Here is a 17,445-nt window from a genome sequence, read left to right on the forward strand (position 1 = left end):
GTGACTTCGATGGCAGCTTAGTGTTCAGGCAAGAGAACAACCAGAATTGTCTGGGTTGGGATGAAGAGAGCAGTTCAGCCGAGTTAACTGCTTTAAGGGCAGTACAAGAGCAGCGGTTCAGTCCACGCATGGGATGGGTCACTTCCGTGTTCTGTGGTCAGTATCCTTGTCTGTGGAGCCCCTGAGAGGGGGCTCTCCGTGGGCGAAACCACGGCTTCTCCTGCTATTTACCGAAAGAATCATCTCAGTCCTACATTGCGCAGACCTGAGTCGTTCTTCCCATTCGACAGAAAGCTGGTCCCATCCGTAGCTCCGTATCCCAGCACCCATCTGTTCACTGCTAGTGAGCAATGAGGAAATGCGTTCCTCACTCAAGCTCATCTCCAGATAGAATCAACACCACCCCCTCCGCAGGGGCTGGGATTTGGTCACTTTCCAAGCTTGGCCGATGACATCACCACCCCAGGGTCGTGGGTGCAGACGGCCCAGCTGTTCCAACATGTCCCCTGGCGGCCAGCTGCCCTCATTTCCCAGGGAGTGAGAGCCCCAAGCCCCCTGAACCACCCACCCGTCCCTGAGCAGAGCCACCTCTCTGCGTCGTCCCTTTGCATTTGGTTCGCATTTTGATATCATGCATCTTTCCCCGGATAAAAGGGATAAGAGGAGTTTCTCAGGTTTGATTTCTCGGTGGGAATTGTTTGCTTTGGAAGCCACCTACAGCAGTGCTAATTGAGAACAGAGCTCAGAACCAAGGCACCCGAGTGAACTTTCGGTGGGCTGATTTCTGTTGATCTTGCCAGAATTCTGTTGTCTATGCACAAAATACCCCGATCAACTATTTTCCAACAGAGTGGGCAGGGGCATGAGCATCCTTTGACCAGCTCCCCACCTTGGAACAATTATTTCGTCCATCCAGTAAAGCATCCGAAGTCTCCATCAGGAAACGGGGACCCTGGCCCCCACTACCCAGCCGTAACATTCTGGAAATCTCCAAGCAATCTGTGTGCCCTTGCAAAGCGAAGCGTGATGGGCTTCTATTAGGGAGATTACAGTAAAAAATAACAATCAGCTCTCTGATGATCCTGTGCCGGGGGAAGGGGTGGGGAGGAGTAGGTTTGGCTGAGGACAAGCCCAGACTTTCGTCACAGGGACAGACCAAAGTGTTAACACAAAGGGAAGACCCGGGAGCATCCTGCCCACTGCGTTTCCGCGGTAGATAACATGGCCCCTGCGCCGACTGGGCCCACGCCCTGACTGCCCGACCGGTCCCCGGTACCTCCCGCCGCTCGCCGCCCCAGCCTGGCCGCAGACATGCTCGCTGGAGCCGGGTCCCAGGGAAGACGCAGCCTGGCCGCGCTCTCCCAGTGAGTTCTCCCTTGGCTCGTCCGGTTTCTCTGCTCGCTCGCTTTCTTTCCTCCTCCTCCTCCTCCTCCTTTTCTTTCTTTCTTTTTTTTTTTTAAACACATTGCTGTAAAAAAAAAAAAAAAAGAAAGAAAAAATTCTGGGAGTGGGAGGGGACAGGAGGCAGCGGAGTCTGTAAATTTCGGGTCTCAGCTTCGTGGTAGTGGGGGTTCTGCTGGTTTTCCTCGTTTCCATTTTATGGAGCATGTCGTTCGCAGGGGTTTATACCTAAGCCAGAGTTTCTGGGATCCTGATCCCGATCCGGACTCTGAAATTTCGGCTTAAACCACACATTGCCCAATCCTTAAAGTAAACAGACACTGACCGGCTGTGGGTGACAGGACCTGCCCGGGAGCATTTGCTATTGATCAGGGAATTGTTCTGATAACAGGCTCCGAGGTTTTAGGATCATGGAGTCCTGGGCTGGGAAAGCCAGGAGGGGCCTCTCTGGGATCATGTGGTACATGGGCTGCTCCTGCAGTCCAGGAGACCCAGAGGGGAGCTCGACTTAGCCAGCATCAGACAGCAGGCAGCAGGAAGCCACGGCTCTGTACTCCCAGGCGGGCCCGTTTGCACACTGGCGTTTATGAGGCTTGAAACCCTTCCTGGGTCTTGGGAAGAGGTACCCTGGAAGAGCAAGAAGACCAAATGGCCTTTGAGGAAGTCTTTTCCATTTCTGAGAGTTTTGGCACTGATTCAGCATGACAATGGTTGTTCCAGGGTTTGTGCGACAGTGAATCCAATAAACAGGGGAACTCTACAGGGTCCTCCAAACGAGACCCCCGGCTATCAGAAGAGCAGATCTCTTGGATTACCAGTGTCTCTAACTGTGTGTGGCCACTCAGAGGGATTTCAGAGGTTATCTACGGAGCCGAGCGTGTCCCAGACTTTTTCAAAATCCAGTTTAATCTCCAAAGGAACCCTATTGCGTAAAGAGGTTCTGGTTAAACAGAAAGCTTTGGATTCAGAACTTCTCCTCCGCACTGCGGTCTTCAGTCACAGCCCATTGCACACCTCCACCTCGCTCCTCTTCCCTCCTCTACCTTTCCCCCCACCCCCAAAACCCCTCTTCACCGGAACTTCTTAGAGCCCCAGCTGTCCATGGAATGGCCCAGAAAGCAGTGCTCTTGTTGAATTCCTTCTTTTCCTTGGAGGGCCCTGGGAGGTGAAGGGCTCGGGGCGGTCACACGGCTGGCCAGCCCTGCCGCCCGGAAGGCTGGGGCTCCCACACCTGGGCTTGTGGTTCTATCCGCTTATGTTCGCCACGTGGTCTCTCTCCTCTCCACTCACTGTGTCGCTTCCTGAGTTGCAAGAGGGAATGCCTCCTATGTGGTCTCTGGCCTCCACTGTTGACTCCTTCCTGATCCTGCCCCCCCCCCCCCCCACCTTTGAGGACAGAGCCCATCCACCTTAATATGACATTCCGAGTTCTCCAAAGTCTGCCTTCAGTAACCTCTGTCCTTCTTCTGTTACTCGCCTTTCTCTAATTCACTCAAGGACAGGAACTGTTTTGAATGTTTGGAGCTTCAACATCCAAAATGGTGCTGGTGCTCAAAACACTTTAACTGCCCTATTATTATTGAATAAATCGAGCCCAGGTCCTCTGAGGACCCTTTTCATCTGGGTGATTTCGAGGCACAAAGTGTCCGTGTCCTTTGCCTAGCAAGAAGTATTAGCCAAGCAAGTGGCCAAGAGCATGAAGCCTACATTCCTTTTCATTTCCATCAGATAATTTATCTCCGTTTCATCACCTCCAGAGCAAGATAGGCAGTGATTTTTTTATGAGGTGCATTAAAATTCCTGAGTGCCAAGACCAACACAAGGGCCATGGTATTTCCAGGAGCAGGTGTGAATGGCTATTCAGCGTTTCAGACCTCAACCTGTGTTTAATTTGCTCCAGTAAGATCACGCAGAGAATCTGTTACTGGCAGTTTAATGTTTTCACTGCTGCTTTTATCATTTTCTCAAAGTTCTAACGAAGCTTACTTGAGTCAAGATTTGGAGTTTCCTGTAAATATTTATATTTTAGTCTAGGGAGAGCTGCATTTCTCATAAGGAAGTGTGCTTTTCCATATCCTGAGGATACAAGTTAGAAGTTTTCTGCTTGTGTCACATTTTGTAACAAATGTGGAAGGGAAGATAAATGTTAAAACCATGGAATCAAGGAAATAGGAAAAAGTGCTTCGTTAATCCCACTATTTTCTGAGGAAGCTAAATTGAAAATGTTGTAGATAAATACTCATAAATAATCGGCAAAATTGCACAAGCGCCTGCAGAAATGACAGAACACAGAAGTGTTCAGATTTGTAAAGCGTAGATGAAAGCCTGGTTTATCCAGTGTGACCCAGGGATGTAATATTCTAACTTTCCAGCATGCTGAACATGGAAAGAAAAAAAACCTGCCCCCTTCCCCTCTTTAAAATCAACATTTAGCAAGCCGATCAATAATAATCTTGATGTAAAACAATGATACTGTAGAGGGTGAGACTCCCATCTGAAAATGGGTCCAGTTGGGCCGGTGCCGCGGCTCACTAGGCTAATCCTCCGCCTAGCGGTGCCGGCACACCGGGTTCTAGTCCCGGTCGGGGCGCCTGATTCTGTCCCGGTTGCCCCTCTTCCAGGCCAGCTCTCTGCTGTGGCCAGGGAGTACAGTGGAGGATGGCCCAGGTGCTTGGGCCCTGCACCCCATGGGAGACCAGGAAAAGCACCTGGCTCCTGGCTCCTGCCATCGGATCAGCGCGGTGCGCCGGCCGCAGCGCGCCGGCCGCGGCGGCCATTGGAGGGTGAGCCAACGGCAAAGGAAAACCTTTCTCTCTGTCTCTCTCTCTCACTGTCCACTCTACCTGTCAAAAAAAAAAAAAAAAAAAAAAAAAGAAAGAAAGAAAATGGGTCCAGTTACTATGGATGGCCTCAGCTTCTCACTGAGGTTTTTGTTTCTTCTCATGGCTGTTAATACATCAACCTCTGGAGTCCCATCATATCTGCTGTGGTCAAGACTATCAGGAAACCCATTTGCTAGAATTACGTTCACGTGGAATCAGTTGTGTTCACGTGGAAGGGGACTTCTGTCTCTAAGATTTATTTTTTATTTATTTGGAAGACAGAGTTAAAGAGAGAGAGAGAGAGAGAGAGAAAGAGAAGGAGTCTTCCATCCATTGGTTCACTCCCCAAATGGCTGCTACAGCCAGGGTTGGGCCAGGTAGAAGCCAGAAGCCAGGAGCTTCTTCCAGGCCTCCCATGCGGGTGCAGGGGCCCAAACACTTGGGTCGTCTTCCGCTGCTTTCCCAGGCGCATTAGCAGGGAGCCGGATCTGAAGTGGAGCAGCCGGGTCTCAACCCAATGCCATGTGAGATGCTGGTGTCACGAGTGGAGGCTTAGCCTGCTGCAGCGCCACACTGGCCCCAAGGGACTTCTCTCTCATAAAATAAAGGGCTCATACATTTTGTGACTGATGCTTTATATAGCAAAGTGGCATTTTTTTTTTGCTCACTTTTGGGTTCAAAGACAGATTTGAAGCGATTGAGATTTCTGGACCTCTTAAGAGTGAAGTTTCTGCTCGTTGTTGGTGGATGAAACATCAGGAGGAAGGACAGAGAAGTCGGGAGTTGTGCTTTGCATGTGTGGGGCACTCTATAGAGGATATTGCTGAGTGCGGGTGGCCTCTAAATCTTTATGGAGGAGCATGTGTTTTCTCTGTAAATGGCCCCCTGGCCACATGCACACTGAGAGCTGCCTGCTGGCTACCTGGGACTCTTTCTTTGCCTACACGGTGATGCTGTTCGCTTGGCTGTTTCTTCTTTCCCTCTCCTGTCTTTGTCCCACTGAATGAACCCTTACTTTATACTGCTCCTCACATCCTTCCCAGCCCATCAAAATGGCTTTGCAGAGGCAGATCTAACAGTAGCAAGAGGAATGGCGCATAGGGTACAGAGCCCCACGGTCCCCTGGAAGCTGATTTGCCCCTGGCATTTCCATGTGCACCTGTGAGGGTGTGTTTTTCCATAGAAAGGTAGCTTCAGCTCTCCATAGCAGCTCCCAGCATATCTAGATTCAGTAGCTTCATGAAGCTGATGTGTCGAAGGAACCACTGAGCTATAGCCAGCCCATATCTAGATTTTCCAAGATGGTTGTGGGCCGTCTGGCCTGAGATCCTAACTACCATGTGTGATGCTGCTTGCTGTTCCAAGACCGATTTACAAATGAAGGTTTTGGAAACAAGCTCTTCATAAACGTAGCGCTGCCTGGCTTCATGTCCAAGGCTAATTGACTTTTTAAGAGGAGTCTTAAAAACAAAAGTCTGTCCACCTCACCCATTTCCATTCATTCATTCAAGAGATATTCATTGAGAGTTTCTCTTGCTAGTTTGTTGTAATGGCCACTACGAACGTTAAAAAAGGACAAAGCCCAGGCATAATAAAGATTGTCTTGTCTTCTGGCCTCCCAGTCATTGTAGAAATCTGTCTTCAGTCTTCCCCCAACAACACCCACCCACATCGTGCGGGCGTGCGTGCGCGCACGCACACACACACACACACACACACTCCAGGTCCAGCGAGGGCCACAGCAACAGTCAGAACATTGTTGCACAATGATTAGCATTATAGCAATATGTATATTTTTCTTTTTCTCCTGTGACTGTTTGAAACAATCCACTTGACTTTGTGCTCTTGTACCTAGACACAACCTATATAGGAGACAAGGATTCCCCAAAACAGTGCTCATCCTTGCTATATATGACATCCTAGGCAAATGTCTCTACTATTCTATTTCATTTACCAATGCCAGTCATGACCCGCTGAGTCCATTTCAGAAGCTGCACACAGGGCACAGTCTAACATTTGAAAACCACTGGGCACATCACGTGACCTTGGTGCCTCTATCTCCCTGCCTTCAGAGAAACGTCAGGGTCTGCAGGCTGGGAGGGCGGTCTGGAGGTCGAAGAAAAAGGTTTTGGTGGCAGTTGGAAGCTCTGGTTTCTTCACTCAACTTCACTGCAACTCAGCTCTGAACTGGAGCTGCGAATGCCTGCTCTCTGCAACTCACTGGGTGAACAAGGACATCAGTATAGTGACGTGCATTAGACTATACAGAGAAATGTTAAACACAGGGGCAGACATTCAGCCCTAGGGATCTTAACTGCTAGACCCCTGCATCCCACATGGCAGTAGCTGGGTTTAATTCCCAGATCCGACTCCTGACTCTGGCTTCCTGTTCATGTAGACCCTGGGAGTCAGCAGCCATGGCCCAGGGAATTGGGTTCCTGCCACCCACGTGAGAGACCTGGATTGAGTTCCCAGCTTCTGGCTTAGGCTCAGGACCAGCCCAGAGAGTGAACCAGCATGTGGAAGCTTAGTGTCTGTCTCTGTCCCTCTCTCAAATAATAAAAAAAAAAAAAATATTAAAAATTGTAATTACATTAAGTATAAAACAAATGCAAGTTATTGTTTAAACCTTATATTTTCCAATTAAAATTTAATATCAGAGGACCAACTTGGAGAGAACATATGTTCTTAATAGAGCTGGGAAAGGGTCTTGAACAGGCTATGATGTGATGCAACTTCATAAATGAAAATCTGTGAGTGACATTGCTGGTGACGTTATACCTCAGGCTGTGTTTAAGAAGCTCGGCCAGGTCCTCTTGGCCTCTCCGTTCTTAAAGGCTTTTTCTGGTTTTAAGTCGTTGGATTTTTAAAGTCGTGAATGAATTTATGAAGGCGCATGCTTTGTCTGATGCTATCTCCTCTAACCCACTAGATTTATAAACACGAATTTCCACTGCTTTTAGGATCACTTTTTATTAAAAATAACTCATGTTAAACAAAGCTATCCAGTAAGGGAGACTATTTTATTAAGAATGGCTTAAAATAATAAACTCCTAAATAAAATGTGATATTTTTCTTTTTGATCTTTCACTTTTCCTTCATGACTGTTCTAAACCTTAGCTCACACAGAGGTTGAAGACGACTTCTTTCAAGTTCTGCTGAATTCCTCTTGACAGCATAACCCACCCTCGGCATCTCACAGGTTCACTCCTGCTACATTGGCTGGCTGGCTGTTTTCTCTGCCTTTTCTCTGGCTGATCCTTGCAAGAAACATCTCCTTTCCATCTCTTTGTCTCTCTGTAACAGAGGGAAAAGACCACATTCACTCACCAAAGAATGAAATAAACTTGCCACTTTGGTTCAGTAATACCCCACCACCAGCCAGAGCTCCTCACTGCCCCCTGCACAGTGTTCAGAGAAAAACACAGAAAATGCATAAAGGCCAGCAAGTCTCTGTCACCTAATTTAGCTGATTTCATAGCATCTGAAGAGCAGAAGGTTCCATAGATATTTCATAAATGTGTACGATACCAGGATGGCTAAGAATTGAAGTGGAAAAGACTTTGCTCCATCGTTCAATGAGTCAGACCAGAGGGGCCAGGTACACTGGACCTTTGGAGCTAAAGGGACGACTTTAAACGAGAACCAGTCGCTCACCTGTGCTCTCTGGCATGCTGGGATTGGGCAGGGAGCCTCAATGCTCCTGTTGTCAGGCTGAGCTCTCCCAGCCCCAAGTGGGCACATTCTTGACGGATGACGGACTCGCGCCGGATAGCTCGGCTCCCACATCTGTGTTTAGATCACACTCATTACGAAGTGCGTGACCCTGGGCAGGTCACTTAATTTCGCTGTGCCTAAGTTTTTCCATCTGTGTAAGAAACCTCCACTGCCCGCCTTGCAGGTTTAGTGAAACTTAAGGGAAGCTGCCTACGCTGAAGTGCATACACTAGAGCGGGGCTTCGGTGGGGTGGGGTTGCGTTTCCTCTCCTCCCCTTCCCAAGACTCCAGGGGGAAAGAGCCCAAGTAGCAGGGTGACTGAAGCCGGGACAAAGGGCAGTGGGATTCAGTTTGTGATCGATATGCATCCATTAAAACATCTACTTTTTGGAGAATCAGAGCCCTTCATCACAAGATTTTACTTGTTTTTATTCATTTACTATCTAAAATGACAGTCCGTCCAGAGATACATTGGCTAAGAGGACTGTGATGTAAATGGTCTTTGTTGTTAAAATATGGAATTATTACTTCTCCAGTTGGCCTAAACCATATATATTGTGAAAGAGGAAGTAGTAAGAAGTGGGGTTTCGTTTGCCACCAAATACTACCAATTTTTGTGTACCCATTCTTTACAGGTGCAGAGAGTACAAATCAAGAATATTAGCTTTGAAATACGTTTGCATTCGGGTTTTAGTCCCATCATTTTATTAACTGTGCTCCCTGGAGCGAGTTACTTACTGTCTGCGTTTCTCAGTTTTTTTATCTACAAAAAGAGAAAAACACATGTAGAATGGTTAACACGGGCACTGTTGCTTAGTAAGTGCTCCAGAGGTGGGGGGGGGGGGTTGGGATCGGAGGAAGTGTTTTTTTTTTTTTTTTTAAGATTGATTGATTGATTTGAAAGAGTTACACAGAGAGAAGGAGAGGCAGGGGTGGGGGGGTCTTCCATCCACTGGTTCTCTCCCCAATTGGCCGCAAACAGCTGGAGCTGCACCAATCCGAAGCCAGGAGCCAGGAGCTTCTTCCGGTTCTCCCACGTGGGTGCAGGGGCCCACGGACTTGGGCCATCTTCTACTGCTTTCCCAGGCCACAGCAGAGAGCTAGATCAGAAGTGGAGCAGCTGGGACTAGAACCGGCGCCCATATGGGATGCCGGCACTTCAGGCCAGGGCGCTAACCTGCTGGGCCACAGGGCCAGCCCCGGAGGAGGTGATTAAGAGTGGCAATGATTGGTGTGAACTGGCTGCGGAGGAGGTGGCTCTGAAGGAAGCTAGGTAACCACAAAAGCATGAGTGACTTTGCCCAGTTGTACCCATGCCCCGGGGCCACCAGACTACAGACTGGGTGGCTCAGAACCAGACACTGCTGTCCCACAGTGCTGGGGCCTGCAGGTCTAACAGGAAGCTGTCAGCAAGGCCGTGCTGCCCAGGAAAGCTGCAGGGGGAGGCACCTTCCTCGCCTGCTCCAGCCCCTAGTAGCCCCGGATGTGTCCTGGTTCGTGGCGGCACAACCCCGCCGCTTGCACACTGTCGCATACCATTCTCCCCCGCCCTCCGCCATGTTCCCTCAGCGTCCATGTTTGTGTCCAAAGGGCTCCGGTCGTGTTGGAGCCAGGATTCTCCTAGTGAGCTCATGCTAACTTGATGACCTCTGCAGTGACCGTGTTTCCAAACAAGGTCATACCCTGAGGGACTGGGAGTTAAGGTTTCAACATACTTCAAAGAGGGTGCGATTCAATCTGTGATACAGGTATACAGACTTCCTGTATAGCAGACTTCCCAACAGAGCAACAAGCCTAGCCATTACCTCTACATTCGAAAGTTTGCTAAGGCTCCACAGATTAGACAAACCTCTTGTACCCTGAAGACTTTTTATGAAAAATTATAATCTTTTAAAAAAATTGTTTATTTGAAAGGCAGAGTTACAGAGAAAGGGCTGGAGGGGAGGGAGGGGGGAGAGAGATAGAGATAGAGAGAGAGAGAGAGAGAGAGAGAGAGAGATCTTGCATCCACTGGTTCACCCCTCTGAGGGCCACAAAGTCTGGGGCTGGGCCAGCCTGAAGCAGAAGCTAGGAACTTCATCCGAGTCCCTCTCATGGGTGGCAGGAATGCGAATACCTGCACCATCTTCTGCTGCTTTCCCAGGTGCGTTAGCAGGGAACTGGATCAGAAGCAGAGTAACTAGAATTCAAACTGGCACTACTATGGGATGCTGGCATTGCTGGTGATCGCTTAACCTGCTGTACCACGACTCCAGGGCCAAAAAATGGTATTCTCGTGTTGGCTAGCTTTCCGAGAAGTGAATACTTCCTGATCATAGGGCTAAAGCTCCCCAGACCTATACCTGGACAGGGTCTTTCCTTTCAGCCTCCCTGCAAGTGTGGACAGTCTCTAATCCCCTGTAGAGAGGCGGCCTGGAGTCGGGTTGGCTTCGTGAGGCTGCCTTCTCAGTTTGAGTTAGATCCTGGATTTTGAAGTCCGTCCGCCCACCTGCCCCCTTACATCTGTTACATCCCAGGTGGCGTAACAGAACAGACAGATTGTCCTTCAGTGGGTGAATGGATCCGTGTCCTTCAATGGATAGCTGAAAAATAAATGGTAGCGCATCTTGAGAATGGAATGTTATTCAGCATTAAAAGGAAATGAGCTAGCAAATTATGGAAAGCATGGAGGAAACTTCAACGCAAATCGCCAAGTGAGAGAAGCCAGGCTGGAGAGACTACCTACGTCATGCTAGCTATGTGATGGTCTACAGAAGGCAAAACTATGGAGACAGTAAAAATACCTGTGGTTGCCAAGGGCTGGGGGTGGAGGGAGGACTAGGCAGAGCACAGAGGATTTTCTAAGGCTGTGACTGTACCCTGTGTGACGCTATGCTTGTGTGATGGATACAAGTCACTACACATTTGTCCAAACTCAGAGAAACAACACTCGCTGTGAGCCCAGTGTAGACTACAGACTTCGAGTGTAGGTTCCTCAGTGGTGATGGAACATGGACCACTACGGTGGGAGGGGGTGACAGTGGGGGAGGCTATGCAGGCATGTGGCCAGGGAGTATGTGGGCAATGTCCAGACCTTCTCAGTTTTGCTGGAAACCTGTTCTCCAGTGAGAAAAACACCTTTAAAAATCCAATGACTCAGCAACAGGCAGGATGGTGAGAACCGTGAGGGAAAGCTGGTCCATGCCCCTCTCCTCGCTTCTGGTGGTGGCCAGCAACCCCCGGCTTGGGAAGGCATCGCTCTGGACTTAGCCTTCCCAGGGCGTTCTCCCTATGTCTCCGCACAGCCTGCTTCCTGTACGTGTGTGTCTCTGTGTCTGTGTCCCAGTGTCTCTTCTGATAAGGAGCCAAACCATATTGGGTTAGAACTTCCACTTCACTTCATCTTCAACCTAAGGCCTTCATCTTAAGTTGATTACCTTGGGAAAAATCCTGTTTTCCTGTTCAAAGGCCCTGGGTGGTTGGATCTTGAACGTATCAGCTTTGGAGGATACAACTCAATGCATGCATGACAAGCACTGGAAGATTTATAAAAAACTTTACGGTCACATGGCATGGGTTAATTCATAAGCAGTAAATGAAATAATTGTGTACATCTAAAATACCAGCTAGCTGAAGGATACTGGGGTGTTGGGGACTGCTGGGTCCTTCCCTGACAGGTGGAAAACCTGGCTAAATCTATTCCAGCGAGGGTCCCAACCAGGTTCTCTGTGTTGAGCTCTGATCTGTCAACTCCCCACCAAGCGTGGGTATGAAGCCAGCCCCCGAGAAGAACAGAAAAGGGATTATCCTCTTCCACTGGGACACATGCCTTTTTTGGCATGAGAAGGTAAAGCTCTCTGATGATAGTTTCTGTTTACGTTTTAATGAGAAGTGACATGGATTTAGACAGCGATAGAGAACATAAGAGATGAAAGGCATTCCATTTATTGGGCAATTTTAGCCACAACTCTCCTCTTCTACCCTCTAACCCACTCACCCCATCAGAAAAAAGGAAATATAAAAAAAATTAATCAACAGAGGAGGAACAAAAGAATATAAAAGGAAACAAGAATTTTCTCCTACGTTTATTCTTCGTCAGCCTTAGCTAGTGTTCATACGGCTGGTGAAAAGGAGTTTGAGTTAGATCCTGGAGTTTGAAGTCCGTCCGCCCACCTGCTCCCTTCTTGTTTAGAAACTACAGCACACCCTGGAGACTCACAGGCACAGAATCTATTCCCCAGATGTCAGTGATGGCGACAACAATAATAGCAGTAATAAAATCATAGACACACACAAGGTTAATGCTCATTTAGTACAAGGGTACACTTGGAAAAGTTCAGGGAAAATGGAATTTAAAAAGCCACCTGAGGCCGGCGCCGTGGCTCAATAGGCTAATCCTCCACCTTGCGGCGCCGGCACACCGGGTTCTAGTCCCGGTTGGGGCGCCGGATTCTGTCCCGGTTGCCCCTCTTCCAGGCCAGCTCTCTGCTATGGCCAGGGAGTGCAGTGGAGGATGGCCCAGGTGCTTGGGCCCTGCACCCCATGGGAGACCAGGAAAAGCACCTGGATCCTGGCTCCTGCCATCGGATCAGCGCGGTGCGCCGGCTGCAGCGGCGGCCATTGGAGGGTGAACCAACGGCAAAAGGAAGACCTTTCTCTCTCTGTCTCTCTCTCTCACTGTCCACTCTGCCTGTCAAAAAAAAAAAAAAAAAAAAAAAAAAAAAAAAAAAAGCCACCTGAGACACTGGCAGCCGCACATGTGCCAGTTCTAGTTCTGGCTGCTGCACTGAAGATTCCAGCTCCCAGGGCTGGTGCTGTGGCGTAGTGGGTAAAGGCACCACCTGCAGTGCCTGCATCCCATGTGGACGCTGGTTTGAGACCAGGTTGCTCCTCTTCCGATCCAGCTCTCTGCTATGGCCTGGGAAAGCAGTAGAAGATGGCCAAGTGCTTGGGCCCCCGCACCAGCGAGGGAGACCTGGAAGAAGCTCCTGGATTCAGATCAGCCCAGCTCTGGCCATTATGGCCATTTGGGGAGTGAACAAGCAGATGGAAGACTCCCCTCCCCTCTCTCCCTCCCTCCCTCCTTCCCTCTCTAACACTGCCTTTCAAGCAAAATAAGTAAAAATCTTAAAAAAAAAAATATTACAGCTCCTTGCTAACACACCTGGGTAAAGCAGTAGAAGATGGCCCAAATACTTGTACCCCTGCCACCCATGTGGGAAACTAGGATAGAGTTCTAGGCTCCTGGCTTCAGTTGGCCCAGACCTGGCTGTTGCAGCCATTTGGGGAGTGAACCAATATTCATTCTCTTTCTTTCTCTCCCCCCCCTTTCTTCCTCTCTCCCTCTCCGTCTTCCTCTCCCTCTCTCTTCTCCTTCTCTCTCTGTAACTCTGCCTTTCAAATAAATCTTTTTTTAAAAAACTGGAAACGTGCATAGTATGGTTCAAAAATTTTTGAAATCCATGCGTAATGTTTCATATGATGTTTTCACAGACTTTTTGAGAGACTCCTCATATGCATGGATTTAAAATTGTTAGCACCAAAAAAAAAAAAACAAAAACAAAAACAAAAACAAAAACAAAAACAAAAAAAAAACCCTTATCTTTTACTTTCGTTTTCCATGGACATGTTAAAGTACCCACACACTTACTGCGCGCCAGGACTGTTCTAAGCACTTTGTAAATATGAGATCATTTAATCCCTACAACATGACTCTAAGGTACATGGTTTTACAAAGCAGGCAAATGAGGCCAGAAAGTTGAACTCATTTGCCCATCTCCTTCCTGCCTGGGTGTGGGTGTGACTGGCTCCTGGCTTCTGACTGCGGGCTGGCTCCTGGGGGCTCTCCTGCTCTCCCAGCATAACATTTAACAAAGGTGATTCCCTGTATGTGTTTCCAAACTCCATCCTCTGGCCTCTGAGTGGGTGAATCTGGCAGCAGTCATTTTTTTTTTTTTAAGATTAACTATTTATTTGAAAGAGAGAGTGAGAGAGGTCTTCCATTCCTCTGGTTCACTCCCCAGATGAGTTTAATGGCCAGAGCTGACTTGATTCGAAGCCAGGAGCCAAGAGCTTCCTCCGGGTCTCCTACTCAGGTGCAGTGGCCCAGGGACTTGGGCCATCTGCCACTGCTTTCCCAGGCCATAGAAGAGAGCTGGATCGGAAGTGGAGCAGCTGAGACTCGAACCTATGTCCGTAAGGGATGTCGGCGCTGCAAGCTGGGGCTTTAATCCACTGCGTCACAGCACCAGCCGCAAGCAGTCCTATTACATCAGATCCTGCTTGATGAGCAAGCTTCTCCCCTGGGGGAGTGGGCGAGAAGGGACCCAGGAAGGATCTTGGCTTCTCCATGATATTTTCCTTAAATAACCAGTCCAGGCGAATAAATACTGCTCTAGGGGCAGTACAAGGAGGTGGCTCAGGTTCCTCTTCCCCCAGCAAGGAGACCCGGACTTGCATAAAACTAACAGCTCCTCTAGTTTCATTATTAGTAGCATATGACTCTTCTATGCAAATAAAAGAAAAGAAGCCTTTTGGATAATCTTTAACTTCCCCATGTCTCACCTCCTAAATCTTACCCTGTCAGGGTCACAGAACTGAGAGTAGAAAGGAGTGAGCTGCACTGTGCTGTAGGGAGACCAGGCGTGGGGTTGGCCAGGTGATAGCTAATTCTGTGCTGTGTTTAAGCCTGGGCCGGTGGTGCCAGGTTTGCCCACCTACACTATAAAGTAAGAGCAGCCGTGTCTATCCAAAGTTACTGAAAGGAGCAGATGAGACGTGTCTACCTGGCACCTTACGCATTGTGTACCTCGGAATAACCTCCATTAAATAAGCTTTTTCATCCTTTCACGCTCGTTCATCCACTCAAGGTCAAGGTTGGCTGGTCTTGCATGTTCTTTTTATTTCAATCATCAGTGTCACTGTTTATTTTTAAATAGACAATGGCTGCGGTCTGTGGGTTTCGGCCTTAAAAGTGGTAAACCTACAACTCCAACGAGGAGTGAAACTTAGCAGGGTTGCTTGTTCCTCCGTGTTAAGTGGCACAGCTTTGGAGGAGTAAGTGATTCCTGGGGCTCCTGCATTTCCCAGGGACCCCGATACCCTTTGTTTCCAGGTTCCTGGGGAACCATGAGGACTTGGATTCCCTTTGGTAGCCTTCAGAGTTCCTTATTGGAGCAGAACACCATAACACGATGACAGCTTGGAGACATAAGAGAGCACCCATTAGAAAAACCCAAATGGCAGTCAATGTCCTGGCTTGGGTTCCACTCCCCAACCTCCCTAAGCCCATTTCCTCAACAGTGACATAGCAATTATTACAGCGCCCGTCTTACCAGTATTATGAAGATCAAGTTGTATCATGGATGTGGTGAAAGCGTTTTTGTAAAACGTTGCAATTTGTTATTGCTGGGATGGATCTGAGTTCATGAGTTGGCTCCAGAAACAGCTTAGCCACTAAACGGGCTGGGATTAGCAGGGCAGCCCTGCTGACACAGATCATAACAGGGAGACATCTCATTTCAACTTGGAAACACCAGTGTCGTAGCAAAAAAGTGTGCTCTGAGTGGCGGTACAATGTGAGAAGGGGAAGAAGATACAGTCGGGGACTCTAGGCAGGGCACAGAGGAGGAGGCCTTGGAAGCAGAAGTAGAGAGTTGGGCCGGCGCCGCGGCTCACTAGGCTAATCCTCCACCTGCGGCGCCAGCACCCTGGGTTCTAGTCCCGGTCGGGGCGCTGGATTCTGTCCCGGTTGCTCTTCTTCCAGTCCAGCTCTCTGTTGTGGCCCGGGAAGGCAGTGGAGGATGGCCCAGGTCCTTGGGCCCCTGCACCCACATGGGAGACCAGGAGAAGCACCTGGCTCCTGGCTTCGGATCGGCGCAGCGCACCGGCAGTAGCAGCCACTTGGGGGGTGAACCAACAGAAAAAGGAAGACCTTTCTCTCTGTCTCTCTCTCTCATTGTCTAACTCTGCCTGTCAAAAAAAAAAAAAAAAAAAAAAAAAAAAGTAGAGATTTGGAAAGGGACACAGATTTGCTCTAGCAAATTACACCTCGAGATCCAGGGGTTTGTCCTAGATCCCAGAACAACCGGCCCACACCAATATAGTCCACTCAAGCCCAGACCTCCTTAAAAGCTGACTGTGGAGCAGGCGTTTGGTGCAACAGGTAAGATGGCCACCTCGGAAGTTCACAGCAGGGACTCCAGATTTGAGTCCCACTCCTCTCCTGACCCCAACTTCCTGCTGGTGTGCACCCTGGAAGGCAGCAGGTGATGGTTCAGACACTTGGGTCCCTGCCACCCACGTGGGAGACCCAGACTGAAGTCCTGGTTCCTAGCTTGGGCCTGGCCCAGCTCCAGTTATTGTAGACATTTGGGAAATGAACCAGCAGTTGGAAGATCTCTGCCTGTCTCCATCGCTCTTCCTTTCAAATAAGTTAAAAAAGCAAAAGTGAAGACCAAGTACTCTCTGATTACATACTCCACTTTTTGGGAGCCTTTAAATTTAAATTTCCTTGACTGCATGTCTAAGTTTCAAAAACACCCTCCCTAAAAAAAATGCATTTTTTCAAAATTAGGATTGTGGGGTTTTTTGGGGTTTGGCCTTTAAAAAAATTTTTTTTGTTGTTGTTGTTTTCCAAAACCGTAATTGTGGCCTACCCAAAATGGATTCTTCTCCATACAGGGAGGATTTGATTTTTCCAGCTCCTGGGCCGCCCCACCCTGCCCCGTGCCTGCTTCTTCCCCCTTTCCATTTCTGATGAGCTGCACATGTTGTGGAAGGCACTCCTGGGCTCTCAGACATGAGCAGTCTCTCGCCACTGCCCGTGCCCTAATAAGGGAATGAATGAGCTCCTATTGGTGAGGTAAGGGGAGTGAGGCGGTGGAGGATATTTTTGCTGATTGAGGAGGATAAGGTGTGGTTTGGCAGGTACCTCGCTGGTTTGGCTGGCTCCCGACCTAGTGTTTTTTCCCCCTTTTTACAGTTCAAATCCTGTAAAGCAAACTGTAAGCATTGCTTTATCACAGATATTCAGCTAAACTTTACAGACGTCATCCTGACACCGTTTAAATGATGCAACAAGATAGGAATGGGAGTTTACATGATGTTTTCCTCATTGCCGGAGGTAGACTTTATGGGTTAAATATTCTTAGTCACCAGCTGATGAAGGTGGTATGAACTGGATCAGATTGGTTGTGCAGAGAACAAGGGCTCTACCAGTGGGTATGTTGAACCAATGTTTAGTAATTTTTTTTAAAGATTTATTTATTTGAAAGTCAGAGTTATACAGAGAGAGAGAGAGAGAGAGAGAGAGAGAGAGAGAGAGGTCTTCCATCCACTGGTTCACTCCCCAGTTGGCTGCAATAGCCAGAGTTGCACTGATCCAAAGCCAGGAGCCAGGAGCTTCCTCTGGGTCTCCTACACGGGTGCAGGGGCCCAAGGACTTGGACCATCTTCCACTGCTTTCCCAGGCCACAGCAGAGAGCTGGATCACAACTGGAACAGCTGGGACTCAAACTTGTGCCCA

At 48.7% G+C, this 17,445-nt stretch overlaps 1 protein-coding gene across 19 annotated transcripts in view; it reads left to right on the plus strand.

Annotated features, from left to right (window-relative positions):
- The window catches only part of CALD1 (caldesmon 1), a 193,567-nt gene that overhangs the window by 113,589 nt on the left and 62,533 nt on the right, over positions 1 to 17,445 (plus strand). For 5 of the 19 annotated variants that reach the window (XM_051847963.2, XM_070069790.1, XM_070069791.1 and 2 more), the window contains exon 1: positions 1,056 to 1,364. In XM_051847963.2, the coding sequence (XP_051703923.2) occupies positions 1,312 to 1,364 (53 nt within the window). In that variant the 5' untranslated portion in view covers positions 1,056 to 1,311. 19 annotated transcript variants of the gene reach the window in all.

This window comes from Oryctolagus cuniculus, chromosome 3, assembly GCF_964237555.1.
Source record: "Oryctolagus cuniculus chromosome 3, mOryCun1.1, whole genome shotgun sequence".
Classification (NCBI taxonomy): Eukaryota; Metazoa; Chordata; class Mammalia; order Lagomorpha; family Leporidae; genus Oryctolagus; species Oryctolagus cuniculus.